The following is a 13,988-nucleotide window of genomic DNA, read 5'->3' on the forward strand; positions in this document are numbered from 1 at the left end:
TTAACTTCAGCCATGGGTTATGTAATCTTGGAAGCCTCGGTCTCCAGGGTCAGGACCGGAGACAGATTAAGTACAAGGTGAGACTGATCTCCCGGAAGGTTTTGCTCAAGTGATTGGGAGAGACTGTTGGGTATTCCTGCAGACACCCGTCTTACAATGGGTCAATCTGCACTGTGTACAGCCTTTGAGGAATGCTCCCTCATCGCGCTGTAGAAAAGAGGAAGAGAAATTTCGAGGGCCAGAGGCAAGAGAAATTTTATCCCCTCTCTACATCTATATAGTGAAAAATGATTTCATCCAAGAAATGCAATATTTCACCTTTAGGTCATTTCACCCTTAGCAGAATAGGGGCTGGTGAACGTATCTGTACGGTTACTTGCCTAAGCAAATGAGTTGGAGGTCTCCAAGGGAACTGGCCTCCATCTGTCGTTTCTTGTATTTTAAAGGGGAAATCAATGACGGGTGGACTGAGCTCTCTCTCATCCTTGGAGACAAAGCCCAAGTATTCCCATTCCAGCATTTTGCTCTCAGGTTTTCTTTTCTAGAAGAGTTCAAGAGCTTTTGGTTTTAGCTTGATATTTTAATCTTACCTCTCAATTTTTTTTTTTTTTTTTTAGTAATGAAATCCCTTCTACAAGCATAGTTTATACAGAACCACAACACATGAAGCAGAAAAAACTCAGAATTTTGCCAGCATGTATTTATTTTATAACTTCACATTTATAACACTTTACTTTGCATACTGTGACTACATGAGAACAACAAGGCCATTTTCATGACTACAAAAAACACATGAAATCAGGGTGTATAGAATGACAGTTGTATCACTTTGGTTGAACAGTACTGAAAAATGTAACTTAGATAAATGATCACAAATGGTACCTCTTAAAAAAAATGTTTTTCTTACAATCTCAGGATATTCTTCAGTTAAAATTATTCACGATCGGAAAGAAGAAGTTATTTCTTATAATCACTAACAATAGTCAACAATGGCTGGAAAATTTATCACAAAGATAACAGACAACAAGCACTCAAACTTACCACAAGAGCCAAAATGGTGTCTAATGCAATGTTGTCACAACCTCACAGGCAGATTACATATTTACTTGTTACTGCAGGACTGTTAGAAAAGGAAGAGAGCATGCATTGACCGGACAATAAGCATTGTGAAAATAATAAAAAGAGTCTCAATGTATTGAGGGCTTTCTATGTTCCAGACATCACACTAAGTGCTTAAAAGGCATTATGTCATTTGATCTTAGCAACAACCCTATTCTATTGTCCTTCCATTTTTCTGATGAGGAAACTGATATTTCAAGAAGTTAAGCCACTTGTTTATTGTACATACAAAGCTACCATGATGCTATACATCAGTTGTGTTGGAGCCTTGCCTAGCATTTAACTGAATGATGCTCATTTATGCTTGAAGCACACTTGACGTCACAGGACATGCACGGGCCTGATTTAAACACCTCTGACGTGCTATGGCTTCCTTAATCTATGAAGAATTAAAATAAGCTTGCATGTGTGCTCACATATCTCAAGGGAACCTTTCTTCCAAGGTCTGTACAAAATGAGTCAATCTGAAAACAAAAGCGAGCCTGTTGGTAAATGCCAGTGTGTTAAAATTCGGATATCAACACGCTTGTGTCTATCTGTTATTTATTAGAGATTTAAAGAGTTTAACATACATTTTCAAGATGGAACTGCCGAAAAATCCCTGCAGAACTACAAAGCACAATCTGAAAACCACGATCACGGTGGAGAGAGGATTAGCCAGTGTCAGAGAGGTCTGGACTTCCGTCCGGGCTCTGCCACCTGTTAGCATTTTGATGTTGAGCAGACCATGTAACCCACCTGAGTTTTTTTTCCCTTCTCTTTTAAAATGAGCATAATTATACCACATTGGGGGTGCTGTACACATAAAATGACACACATATAAAGTGCCCGGAACAGAGCAGGTCCTCAGTAACTGTGAGCTCTCTTCCTCTCCTCTTTGCCCTTTGTTGCCACTAAAAATCCTTCTCTCTATCCAGGCTGGCCCGAATCCAACGTGGCCTGCACAGCCCCATGCTCCGTCAGGCCCTCCTGTGATGTCTACCCTTTCTTGAGGATGTCCCTCACACTGTGGACCTCTGTGTCCTCAGGGCCCAACACACTGCCTGGAACCATCTATCTGACACCCAGCAGAGAAGCGGGAAGTGCGTCCCAGGTAAGAAAAGAGAGAAACCTAAGATAGAGATGTCGTGCTCATTTGCCAACGACATTTCTCTTGGCTTCTATTGGAGTCATGAACTTGTTTACACGTAAGGTTATTTAGCTTTTCACACTCGGAGGCTATGTCCTCCCTGAGAGCAGGGCCAGGCCGGTGGGTTTATGACCGTTAGCTCTTTGAACACTGCCTCACATGGCTTGGTACTCAGAGATGTGTACTCGGTACTCTTGCTGATATGAGAAAGGAAAACACTTGATAATTCAAAGAGCTTGGATTTTTACATAGATGACAAAAGATTTTTTTTTTTTCTCACATCATTTCTTTCTTTTGGTCTATTGGGAGGTATTTAAAGGAAACCCGGTTCAGATTCCTTTAGGCGTACTATCTAGTATTTGGAATTTAATTTTTTGTTTATTAATAATCTATGTAGGGTCCAAAAAACTCTCAGATATTTTTTTTCTTAGAAAGAAGAATCAAGACCGGGCTTGAATGCCTTGATTTCAACTGTGTAAATTAGAGAAAAAAAAAAGACTGAAAAGGTCCTGGCCTGGTAAAACGGCTGTCTCTCCCCCTGCCGGCTGTGGGTCCCCCTGTGGGTTGGGTTTTAGTCATTGGCCTCGTTATCCCAGTGGCCATAGCCATCCCCATCTTCCGGCTCTTCAGTATTCTCATTTTCAAAAGAGGCCTCTTCCTCCTCTTCTTCGCGGATTACCTTCATTAAGTCCAGGAAGCTGGGAGGAGGCCCCTGGTCTCTCAGCTCCCTAAGCCTACACCAGAGGATCTCACTGAGGCTCGCCCCGGCCATGACCTGCTCCAAGCGGACCTGGTCCGCGATGTTCCTCGGGATGGCCCGCTTCTCCACAGCTCTCCGCAGCAGGGTTTCTAGCCGTAACACGTACGCCGAGACTTTCTCTCCTTCCTCCTGATAGGTCTTCAGGTATTTCACCTGGGAGGTCCTACGACTCTCCAGGCTTCTAAACACTTGCTTAAATGCTTCCAAACACTCTTCCACACTTATGGACGGATTGTCTGCCTGGAGTATGTGCATGAGGTCCAGGGCAGGGCCACGAAGGCTTTCCATCAACCATCTTTTCTTTTCTGCCTCTGCTACCGGCCACTCTTTGACTATCTCGGTGGCCTGTTCCAACCAGATTTCAAAGGGCTCTTCCTCTGGGGCGGGCACAGCGCTCCCTGAGAACACTCTCAGTTTCCGGTACCTCATGGGGAGCAAGGCTGAGGGGCGTGTGCTATTGCCTGTCCCAGCAGATGGGCCAGTAACTCTGGTGAGACACAGGGCACGGCCACTGGAGACACTCCCTCATGCCCAAGCGCTCGGAACATTCCCGAGACCGTCTGCCCCTCTTTCTCTAGAAAGAGGTTCAATCTTTCAAGAAATTCAGTGTCCTGGTTAGGGGTCTTAAAGATCACTTTCCAGATACCCCCCTTTCCCTGAACCTCGCTGGGGATCACGGAGATGTCGGCGTCCTCCAGAAGCTCTACCAACACAGCATTGGCATTCTCCTGCTTCCTGAATATTTTGCCAAGCACTCTATACCTGCCCAGAGACTTTAAAGTCTCCTGGAGGACCTCCTGAATCTCGGCTTCATTGCAGCCCACTGGTATCCCCATGACCATCAGTGATTTCTGATCATCCACACTCATGATCCTACACCACTCCTCCAACAGGGCCAGCGCCATTGCCCCAGATATTGACTCGCTTGAACTCTATGGCGACCGATTAGTTTGTGGGGTAGATGGGCGTTGCCTTAGGATTGAGAATATCCTGGATGAACTTCTAAACTTATAACCCACCAGTGAACGGGTCCTAGGTCCTAGTTTTCTGTACCAATAACCCTCACTGCTCAGTGGCAAGAGCTCGGCACTTTCCGTGAGGTCTCGGGACCTGACCCAAGGTGGGTGGTTAGTATCTCAGTTATGATAGGACCATGGCCCGTGGCTCTGCAGCCCAGCGGCTGCTGTTTCTCTCACGCAGCCACGTGGTGGGGCTGCCCCATCGGAAGCGTGTGCAAGAGCTGCTTTCACTGCCCTCGGGGTCTCTGCCGCCTCACCTCTCTCTAGCCAGTGGGGAGTCGCCTTCACTCCTGCGCCCAGAACTCCTGGAGGGAAGTCTCCCAGCAGAGTGGCTTGGGCTCCTAGGGAAACAAGGCTCAGTTTTAGCACACAGCCCTCTCCGTCCCGGGAAGCATCAGTACCTGGTTAGGGATGGAAGTGGGGGGTGGACCAGGGATTCTGCCTCACATGGTATTTGAGTCTTCTTTGCTTACAGTGACTTTTTCGTTCTCTTGGGGACCCTCCTGCAATCGGGCTTCCCCACCGTATGCTCATCAGGCGTGCCAATTAATGGAGCCCCAGTTGTGGACAGGACCACGATCTTTCCCGCGTGAAGAATGAAATCAGGAGACATGACTAGATACCTGTGTATGCATTCCAAAACGTTCCATGACAGCCACGGAGCTTATGTATTCTGCTTCTAGCACAGGAAGATGTCACCCAACGCTGCACAATGGCGTGTCTGGGTGTCTCTCAGCTCCAGCCAAGCCAAGCTGCCCTGTATAAATATAATAATAGTGTACTTTTAAGACTCGATAATATCCGATGTGAAGACTGTTAATGCACTTATTCAAAAACATGACAATCCTTTACAGTTTAATTAAATCTACTAAACAATATTGAGTTGATTCATTTCTTTGATTAAAAAATCCGATTAGGAAACACTCAAACTTTTAAAATCAATTTAATATAGGTTTAGCAATATAACTTATATAATATACTTTAATATAATAACATAGATACAACAATTTAATACAGGTTTAACAATTTAAAAAATCTCAGAGCCAAATAAACTTGGAGTTATGAATTAATTCTCTTTGGTTATGCCTGGCTATGCTTTGCAAATGCATAACTAGGGGTTTCTTTTGCTATAAATGTTAAGTTAGTAACATGATGCTTTCTTCATAGCATCTGAACTTGAATGGGTCATTTGAGGACAAAGAAAAAAAGAGGAGGCAAGTCTGTGTCGAGCCGGTGAAGACTGGGTAATGTAAAAAGGGAAGAGCGTCTATCTCCCGTTGCTGTCGTGGAGTGTGTGTTAAAGGGCTATGACCATTCTTCCCCTAAAAATCTCCATCAGTTCAAATGGGGTCCATATGCGACAGACACCAACCTGCAGCTACAGCGGTAGCTGCTGCAGGCACATTTCCCAAGTCCTTCTGGAAGGTTGAAAGGAGGGTGCGTGCCAGAGGGCGGGGAGGGCAAAATGCTGGATCGCGTCCTCGCCCAGCAGCTCCAGGGATCTGAGTCCAGTGACACCTCCCTCCATGCCTCACCGTCCTCTTCTAAGTTATGGGAGTGACCTTCCTCTCCGTTATAATATTTAGGGGAAACGTGAGATGTCATAAGGCATCAGATACCCAGGAAGAAACATCTCCAAGGTCTACATAACTGTCACGCTGAAGTTAGGCTACCTTTGGGTGGCTTCTTCCTCCAGGCAATCTCTACCTGCAATGCAACCTTCAAATAAAAAGACGGCAAGCGAAACGTCCCTGATACACAATAAGGCCAGGATTGGAAATATTTGGATATGGGGAAAAAAACGAGAAAATCTTGTCTTTTCTCACATAAAGATAGGATAAGTTGGAAAAGGAACCAGACTTTCAGGTGGAAGACCCCACTGGAATTGTTGGATCATTTAACTAGATAGTTACCTTGGACAAAGCATCTAAATCTGTTTCCTACCCTGGAACCCTTGAAAGTGGTTATAAGGAAGCACTCATGCCAGGGGGATGCTGGGAGTAGGAAATGATATAATTCGTGTGGGAGCCCTTTATTCAAATGTAAAGCACATCTGGTGCTAAGTCCCAGTGCCTGCCTTTGGTTCCCTCATCCCCCTGCATGCGGACATTCCTCTCTCCTTCGTATCCGTAGACTCCTGCCCACTTATCATGGTGGGCTTATCTTCAAGCTGGGATTGGTTGTCCTCCAAATTTAACTCCATTCGCCCAACTATCCCTCACAATTGTGGAGGAGGGCAGGGTATCCGCATTTAATCCTGCCAGGGGCAAGGGCGGACAATGGGACAGAATATTTGGTTGCTCTGCCCGGCGCGACGCTCCTGCGGTCAACAGTTTCCCAGCCCAAACCCGCCCTGGTTACTGAGCATGCCCAGAGCTCCTATTCGAGCCAGCCAAGGGATGCGCATCATTTCTGCAGGGTTTTGCCACTGTGGAGAGAGGGGCGGGGCTGTAATCCACCCAGGATAGGGACTGAGACGTGGACAAAACACGGGGATAAGAGTAAGCAATGGACCCTCAGCAATGGACCTTCAGAGGCCGTGTTACTGTCATACATCAAGATGCCTTCTGATGCCACCAACCCGGTGGCTGTGGCCGATCTACTCGCGCAGACACACCAAGTCCCCATACATCGTTCCCCTGCTCGGCCTCTCACAATTCAAGGCAATCATCACCCCATCTCCTTACCCAGCCCTGGACGCACGCGCACTAACGCCCCAGGCGCTTGGCTTATGGCAACGTAGGAAACCCCGCGGCTCTGGCGCAGTCCTCCACAACGGCGGTGGAACGAGGTGGGGCGCCCCGGGCGTCGAGAAGGGCTGGAGATTTGGGGAGTGGGCTTCAGTGTGTATCTTTCCCCCTTCTTTGGCGGGGGAGCGGGTCGGAAGATACCAAAGGAAGACATTCTGCTGGGCCCTGCTTGGCGCACTGGCACAATTACGGTACACAGCGCCCTCGGGCAATATAGCGGGCCTGCGTCCTACCTCACTATACACCTAAGGGGCCGTGCTGGGCTGGAATTTGCAGACTGCACGCTTTGCTACACTCGCACAGACCGCAGACCTAGGTGTCTCTCTCCATACCCACCCCTTCCGTATTTGCTACGTCCCTGTGTCTCTCCCCACCATGCTGCGCGCCCCCCTACTACAGTGGGTGCAGTTAAGTGAGGATCTTGTTTCAATCTCTGCTCCCAGCAGCCCACCAAGGCCCGTGGTTAGACTGAAGCTTTGGTGTCCGCGCCTCGTATGGTCCCCAGGTTTCCGCGCGGCCTGCGCCATCCCTTCCCCACCTTCAGCACCGCTCCTTCCTCTGCCCCCCACGCCGGTGTCCTGGCGCCTGCCACTGCGTGCCCCTTTCCCCATCCATCAGCTCACACCCCGGGTAAGAGGGAGGGAGCGCTCCCCACGGTGAGCCCTCATCGCTGGCCCACCTCCGCAGTGCGGTGGGGGAGAGGCGCCTGGGCCAGGCTGGTCTGGGAGCGGGGCGCGGGGGCCAGGCACTGCGCCCCACGATCTTCGCCCCCGCGTGCCCTGCCCCATACTCACCCTGGCGCCGAGAGCGGTCAGCGGGCCCTCAGTTCCGCATCCATTAGCCGGTGGTCTGGCAGCTTCACTTCCGGAGCGCGGGGCTCTGGGCTGCGCGGCCCTCCCCGCCTCCCCGCCTCTGCGCTCCCCTCCCCGGAGCCCCGCCCCGCCCCCGCGCCGCCCGCGCCTCCCTCCTCCCGCAGCTGCCGGGAGCTGGCAGCCTCTCCAGTCTCGCTGCCGCAGCGGCCACCCTCCCAGACCCAACTTTGCTGCTCGCCAGAGCTCGCGCGGCGGCGGCGGGGGGCGTGGGCAGGGAGGGGAGAAAGCGGGGTCAGGAGGAGGGACCGGGAGGGGTGGGTCGCTCGCTCGCCAGCCCTCCTTCCTTTCTGTACACCTTGCGGGAGGCAGAGAGCGGCAGCCGCGGCAGCAGCCGGGGGCTTGGTGCATAGAGACAGGCAGACTTAGGGACCGGCAGACGGACTGACGGACGGAGAGGACCCTCCCCAAGCCTCCCCACGCCATGGCCGAGAGGAAGCAATCCGGGAAGGCGGCAGAGGACGAAGAGGTCCCTGCCTTTTTTAAAAACCTGGGCTCAGGCAGCCCCAAGCCTCGGCAGAAATTCTGTGGCATGTTCTGCCCGGTGGAAGGGTCCTCGGAGAACAAGACCATCGACTTCGACTCGCTGTCGGTGGGCCGGGGCTCGGGGCAGGTGGTGGCTCAGCAGCGGGACGTCGCCCACTTGGGCCCGGACCCGCAGCCGCCGTACTCCCGGCAGGGCCGGCGCGCCGGCGGGGAGCCATCTGTTGAATCGGGCCGGAAGGTGGAGATCCGGCGGGCCTCGGGCAAGGAAGCCCTGCAGAACATCAATGACCAGGTTGGTACGGGTGGGAGGCGGTGTTTGAGACAGAGGATGGGGCGTGGGGATGGCCCCTCCCTCGCCCCCTTCCAGTTCGGTGGAGAACCGAGGATCCCAGCGTGCCCACCGTCCTGCCCCGCCTCGAGTATTGCTTCCCTGCATGTGCATACGCACCCCACCCTACCCGGCCCTGCGTGCAGGATGCCGAGGGGCTCGGGCTCGCTGGTGGGCGGCTGTGTGCCCACAAAGGCTGCCCGCGCCTCCCTGGGCCTGGGAAGGAGGGGGTGGGGGTAAAGGATGGGCCTATCTCCGGCTGGGGGTGGGGGGCGGTGGTGTCTCATGGTTGGGGGGGGAGGGGATGGGCCGCGGTTCCATTCTTCTTAAATCCTCCCGGGCGGCTTCCAATTGCAGCTGCGGCTGGCTGCCCCACCCTTTTTCGATGCAGCTCTGAGCGTGCAGTGGAGGGTTCGCGTACAGGCCGGCGGGCTCCCCGGGGGTCGGGAGGGGCGGGGGCCTCGACGGCTGCTCCCCGCCGCGCCCTGCGAGCTTTCTCGGCGCTTCTCCTCCTGCGCCCTCCGCGCTCGCGGCCCAAGCTCGTAGGCAAGGACCATGGTCAGCGCCTCCCCGGACCGCAAGGGAGAATCTATCTCAGCACCCTGACTCCTGTTCGCACGGCGAGAAGAACCCGAGAGGCAGTGGAATCACGCGAGGAAACCGCGACGCTCCTAAATAGCCCATGTGGAGAACAAAGTTCCGCTAAGTATCTCGGCAAGGGTTTCCCAGAGCGGTCCCCCCGGCCACTATTTGGGAGGGGCTTTGGGGATGGGGACTGCGTGGATTATATTCAAAGGGTAAAAAGAAAAGAAAAGGGAAAAACCCTCACATTTTGAATAGACTGTCACAGATGGATTAGACCCCCCCTAGACTGTGTTAATGAGGAAACAAAGAAGACCAATTTGGTAAACCTAATTTCAGAAGATGTTTATCTCTGGCAAATAGTACAGTGTGCATTTTAAGTCTTCTCATACCACGTGTTTTTTTCTTTATCAGGGTGACCTTCATACTTGTGCAATTTTTTTCCCCTCAGCCTTAATTTCTCAAGTGATAAATTACAGTGTGAAAGGTTTCAGCACTTGTTTGCTGTTTATCTCCCATGCCCGTTGGTGAAGACAAGAAATCAATGATTGATTATTTATTGAATACCTATTGTGTGCCTTGCTTTTCTGGGCAAGGTGAAGGTTAGCTATTAAAAGTTCAAGGTGATTTCTTCTTAAGGGTCTTCCAGAGTAGTTGGGAGTGGTCTATACCTATCCACCGAGTGATAATAAGTGCATTTAGGTTGTAGGCTTACAGTGAACTCATCAGAGAACAACTAAGGGTTTATGACAGTGGTCTGAACACATTACTGTTTCCTGATGTGGCACAGAGTTTTGCAGCTTTTGACTTTTATAGGATCAATTCTAGGAGAGACAAACCATTTGCTGTCACTTTCAAATGACAGCTAATTACTTGATTCCTCCTCCCCCAGCTCTGTCCTCTGATTTATGCACATGGGAAGGAGGTACCTGCTACCCATATTTCACTATGAGTCAACTGGAAGAACTTAATCCAAGAAGTCACTTTGTTCCAAGTGATCAGACAATCAAAGTAAAAGTTCCTAATAATGTGACTTACACTGAAAGCTGAGTGATATGAAATACACTGGGTGAGGGCCACGCCCAATGAGTGATTGTATAGCATCCTGGTTGTGTAATACCCTCATCTTCAACTAGTTGTGATGGTAATTCTAATGTCCTAAAGGAAGCAGAAAAATGCCTTGAGATAAGGAAGAAATCATCTAAAAAAAGGCAGATCAGAGGGCAGATGTTGAAAGTGACCGCCTTTATAATGATGACAGTGAATTAAAACTCAAGTTTGAAAGGCAAAGCTTCACTGGGTTGAATAACACATCTCTTGTCCTGCCCATTTAGAAGCTTGGATGTTTGATCATCAGAGCTGCTTGTTTGAACACTCTCTGAATTTAATAGAAATTCTAAATTGTAAACCTAGGGCACGTGGAGGGGGAGATTTGAAGACGAAATACTCAACCAATACCCCAGGCAGTTTTAGCCTCTGCAAACCCACATTTGCTTTAGGTATCCAATTACTAGTAACAGAGTGATTCTGGCTTGGTCTTTCGGCAGCCTTCCCTGAAATTTCATTTTCAATGTTGCCTTATCACATAACAGCTGTTCCTGTGGGATTTTTTTCATTCATGACTAAAAGCTTTTACCAGGATTGGTACATTTACCAGGATCAGTGTTTGAAGATTTCATGTCTATACAAGACAGAAAAGGAATTTGGGGTTGTGTATCTATCTATATCTATATCTATATCTATGTATATAGTAATGCTTATTTCCAAAAGCATGATTGAACCCACCACTTTGACTGAATTGAGTAGCCATTACTTAGTTTTCAGCTAACGAGCAGGGTAACTGCCAGCATTCCAGGGCCTGCCTATCTGAAGTCCTGGAACAGAGAGAGGTGGAGGAGAGCTAGAGTGAGTGGATCCTGGGTTCCCTGACTCATGTCTCCCTCCTCCCCTGATTCTGTACTTACATGTGTCGTTATTGTATGGTCAGAAGTGGCTTTGTCCACCCAGAGGACCTGTCGCTCTAGAGGTCCTGCTGTTCTTCTAGCAAGGCTTTGGGAAGGGAGGGTACAGGCTTCCTTAGCTCAGATGCCACATGGTTTGCGGGAGGTGAGGGGAGGTTGACCACCTGCATTTGCATTTGCAGGTGTGAGCAGGTTGGCACCAGAAAGCAATGGGTGTGGCTTGGGCTGGGTTGGTAGATTGTGGTGAAAGGAAAGAGCCGGTGTAGTGAATGTGAATGAGGACAGCTATCTCATTACTCTCTTTTTCCTTTGTGTCCTTGGGGATGTTCACCTTGGGCTGCAGTGAGATTAAGTTGATCACCACCCGTGAAGGACTCTGAGCCTCTTAGAATAGAGAGCAGCGTGGTTGGCCTAATTCTCCTTGCTAGTGCCCAGGGGTCCCTCAGCCTCCCCGCTGCTTCCTAGGAATTCCCTCCATTCCACCTCGGACACAGTTTAGCCAGAACCAGCTGTTCAGCCAGGGATACTGGATCATGAGCATCCCTTCCAAAGGGGCTCCCAGGCTCTTTTCCCAGCAGCAAACAACCTGCATAGACTAGAGTGTCAGGGGAGTGATTCTCTACTTTCCTAGGGCAGGTGCCAGTGAGTGAACTATACAAGAGGGCTGCGGAACGTGACAAAATCCCCAAGTCTGTGAAATGTTTTCTGATGGTCCCTTCCATTCCGTGCCCCCATCCCTTCTCCCCATGTTGATTATCTTCCCAGCCCTAGATGCCCAGTGACTCTGCTGCCCTCTTACTGTTCAATGCCACTCCTACACCATCCTAATGGTGATGCTTTTTCTAGATCTTTCTTTCTCCAAAACCAACGGGTTCTGAAATCACTCTTCTCCTTTCCTGCCCCCCCCCCCTTCTCCCATTCAAAAATCTCTTCTCGGGACTTCCCTGGTGGTCCAGTGGTTAAGACTTTGCTTTCCAATGCAGGGGGTGCGGGTTCGATCCCTGGGCAGGGAGCTAAGATCCCACATGCCTCGCGACCAAAATACCAAAACATAAAACAGAAGCAATATTGTAACAAATTCAATAAAGACTTTAAAAATGGTCCACATCAAAAAAAAAAAAAAACTCTTCCTCATATTAATCTTAGCTAGAGAGAAATCCCAGTGGTTGAAGGCATCCATCTCTTATGTGAGTAACTGATACACAAGTTGTCCCCAGAGATACTTGTTTGATAATAGACTAGCCTGTTCAACAAAATTGATGTCTAGTTAGCGGGATGTGTGGTAGAGATTTGGCTGGGAGCCTAGAACAAGGGCATTAATTTGATATCTTAGAGGCCACGTCGTCTCAAAAGGGGAGACACAAATATGAACATTCGTGTGTCCAGGATTCCAAAATACCTAGGACCCATCTGGGTTCGAAGGAGGAGGGGTGCTTGGGGAGGAGAAGGAGATCTTGTTGATCCATAATTATTGGTTACTCTTGATTTCCCAAATGATCATATAATTAGCTAAAATTTAAGAAGTAATTGTGGTGAAATACACATAGCATAAAATTTACCTTCTCAACCATTTTAAAGGGTACAGTTCAGTCATGTTAAATATATTCATACTGTCGTGCAACCAATCTCCAGAACTTTTGAATCTTGCAAAACTGAAACTCCGTGCCCATTAAACCATTAACTCCCTATTCCCATCCCCCCAGCCCCTGGCAACCAGCCTTCTACTTTCTGTCTCTATGAATTTGACTCTTCCAGGTACTTCACGTAAGTGGAATCATAGAGTTTGTCTTTTTGCGATTGGCTTATTTCACTTAGCATCATGTCCTCAGGGTTCACCCTGAGTAGTAGCCTGTAGTTCACCCGTAGTAGCCTGTGACAAGATTTCTTTCTTTCTCATGGCTGAATAATATTCCTAAAATCAGTTAAATTTTAACAAGTTCTTGATGACTGGAACATTTGTAACTCAATTAATTGATCAGCAATGATCTCATTGTGAGAGGAAGTGAGAAGAATTACAGTTGGGATGAGATAGACTCACCCAGCCTGGGGCCCAAGGCCTGAGTAGAAGAAAACTCCTACCAGCTAAACAGCCTCTTCCATTTTCCTTCCCTTGTAGCTTGAGGGTGGAGAGGAGAGTTGCTGTTATTGAACCTCCAGTGACAACATCTGGCCATGACCTCTTAAACATTGCATGGTTCACAAACTTGTGGACCATGGAAATCAGGCACGGGCGGGGCATTTTCCCAGCCTTGGTAAAGACAAGCTAAGTATTCTTATGGGTCCTTTGGTGACAGTGTTCCTCTCTACTTCTTTGAGAAAGAAGGGAGAGTCAAAATTGGTCATGGATTCACATGTGTACTACCATTGAATGTCTGGGCTTGAAAGAGACCTAATGATCACCTCACTTTAGAGGTGGAGAAATCGATGCCCAGAAAGACAGTGCTTCACCCTGTGGAACTCAGGTGACAGTCCCACAACTAGGACTGTCCCTCTCACTGCCCAGTCCCACTGCAGTCCTACACCAGTAAAACCTTGTTATTTATGTAGCACTGTATAACCCTAGAATGTATTTGTGGGAAGAGGTGAGCTTCACGTCCTACTACTCCACCATCTTGATTGCTCCCTAGAATGTACATTTACGTTCTAGATCCTGTATTTTAGAATGTGTAGAATATATTATTTTAAGACTTGTCCCCAAACCTTCTGATATAGGCATTATTCCCTTTCTGTAAATAAGGACACTGGGAGGTAGTGACATTGCCTGACCTATTCCAAGGTCTTGCTATTTAGTAAGTGCTGGAACTAGGATTTGAACCAAGGTTTCCTGACTCAGTCCCTTACTTCTTCTTGCAAGACACCATTCTATGACTCAGTTCCACTGCAGAAATAGTTAGTGAACTTAAAAGTACAATTTAGTTTTGTAGGCAAAATATTTCATATCCCATTAAACTTTATATATTCTATGGGGTATGCCCTGTGTTAAAT

At 48.8% G+C, this 13,988-nt stretch overlaps 2 protein-coding genes and 2 long non-coding RNA genes across 4 annotated transcripts in view; 1 reads left to right on the forward strand and 3 right to left on the reverse strand.

Moving 5' to 3' along the window:
- The window catches only part of LOC309664125, a 764,383-nt gene that overhangs the window by 218,096 nt on the left and 532,299 nt on the right, over positions 1–13,988 (reverse strand). The window lies entirely within an intron of this gene.
- LOC309664117 overlaps positions 1–13,988 on the reverse strand; it is a 125,926-nt gene that overhangs the window by 78,793 nt on the left and 33,145 nt on the right. The window lies entirely within an intron of this gene.
- On the reverse strand, positions 680–7,705 carry PNMA2 (PNMA family member 2). Its single transcript, XM_082469060.1, has 3 exons — positions 7,572–7,705; positions 4,651–4,784; positions 680–4,368 (listed from the first exon to the last, which is right to left on the reverse strand). Exon 3 carries the CDS (start codon positions 3,435–3,437, stop codon positions 2,820–2,822), a length of 618 nt encoding a protein of 205 aa, XP_082325186.1. The 5' UTR covers positions 3,438–4,368; positions 4,651–4,784; positions 7,572–7,705; the 3' UTR covers positions 680–2,819.
- DPYSL2 (dihydropyrimidinase like 2) overlaps positions 8,007–13,988 on the forward strand; it is a 115,685-nt gene continuing 109,703 nt past the window's right edge. The window contains exon 1 of the mRNA XM_082468894.1: positions 8,007–8,424. Coding sequence (XP_082325020.1) covers positions 8,071–8,424 — 354 coding nt within the window. The 5' untranslated portion in view covers positions 8,007–8,070. The remainder of the gene's footprint in view (positions 8,425–13,988) is intronic.

Source organism: Balaenoptera physalus (genome assembly GCF_965194825.1).
Source record: "Balaenoptera physalus genome assembly, chromosome: 7".
NCBI classification, from domain to species: domain Eukaryota; kingdom Metazoa; phylum Chordata; class Mammalia; order Artiodactyla; family Balaenopteridae; genus Balaenoptera; species Balaenoptera physalus.

Excerpts from the sequence above, each read along its gene's own strand:
- PNMA2 (XM_082469060.1), bottom strand. The coding sequence starts at position 3,437 with ATGAGGTACCGGAAACTGAGAGTGTTCTCAGGGAGCGCTGTGCCCGCC.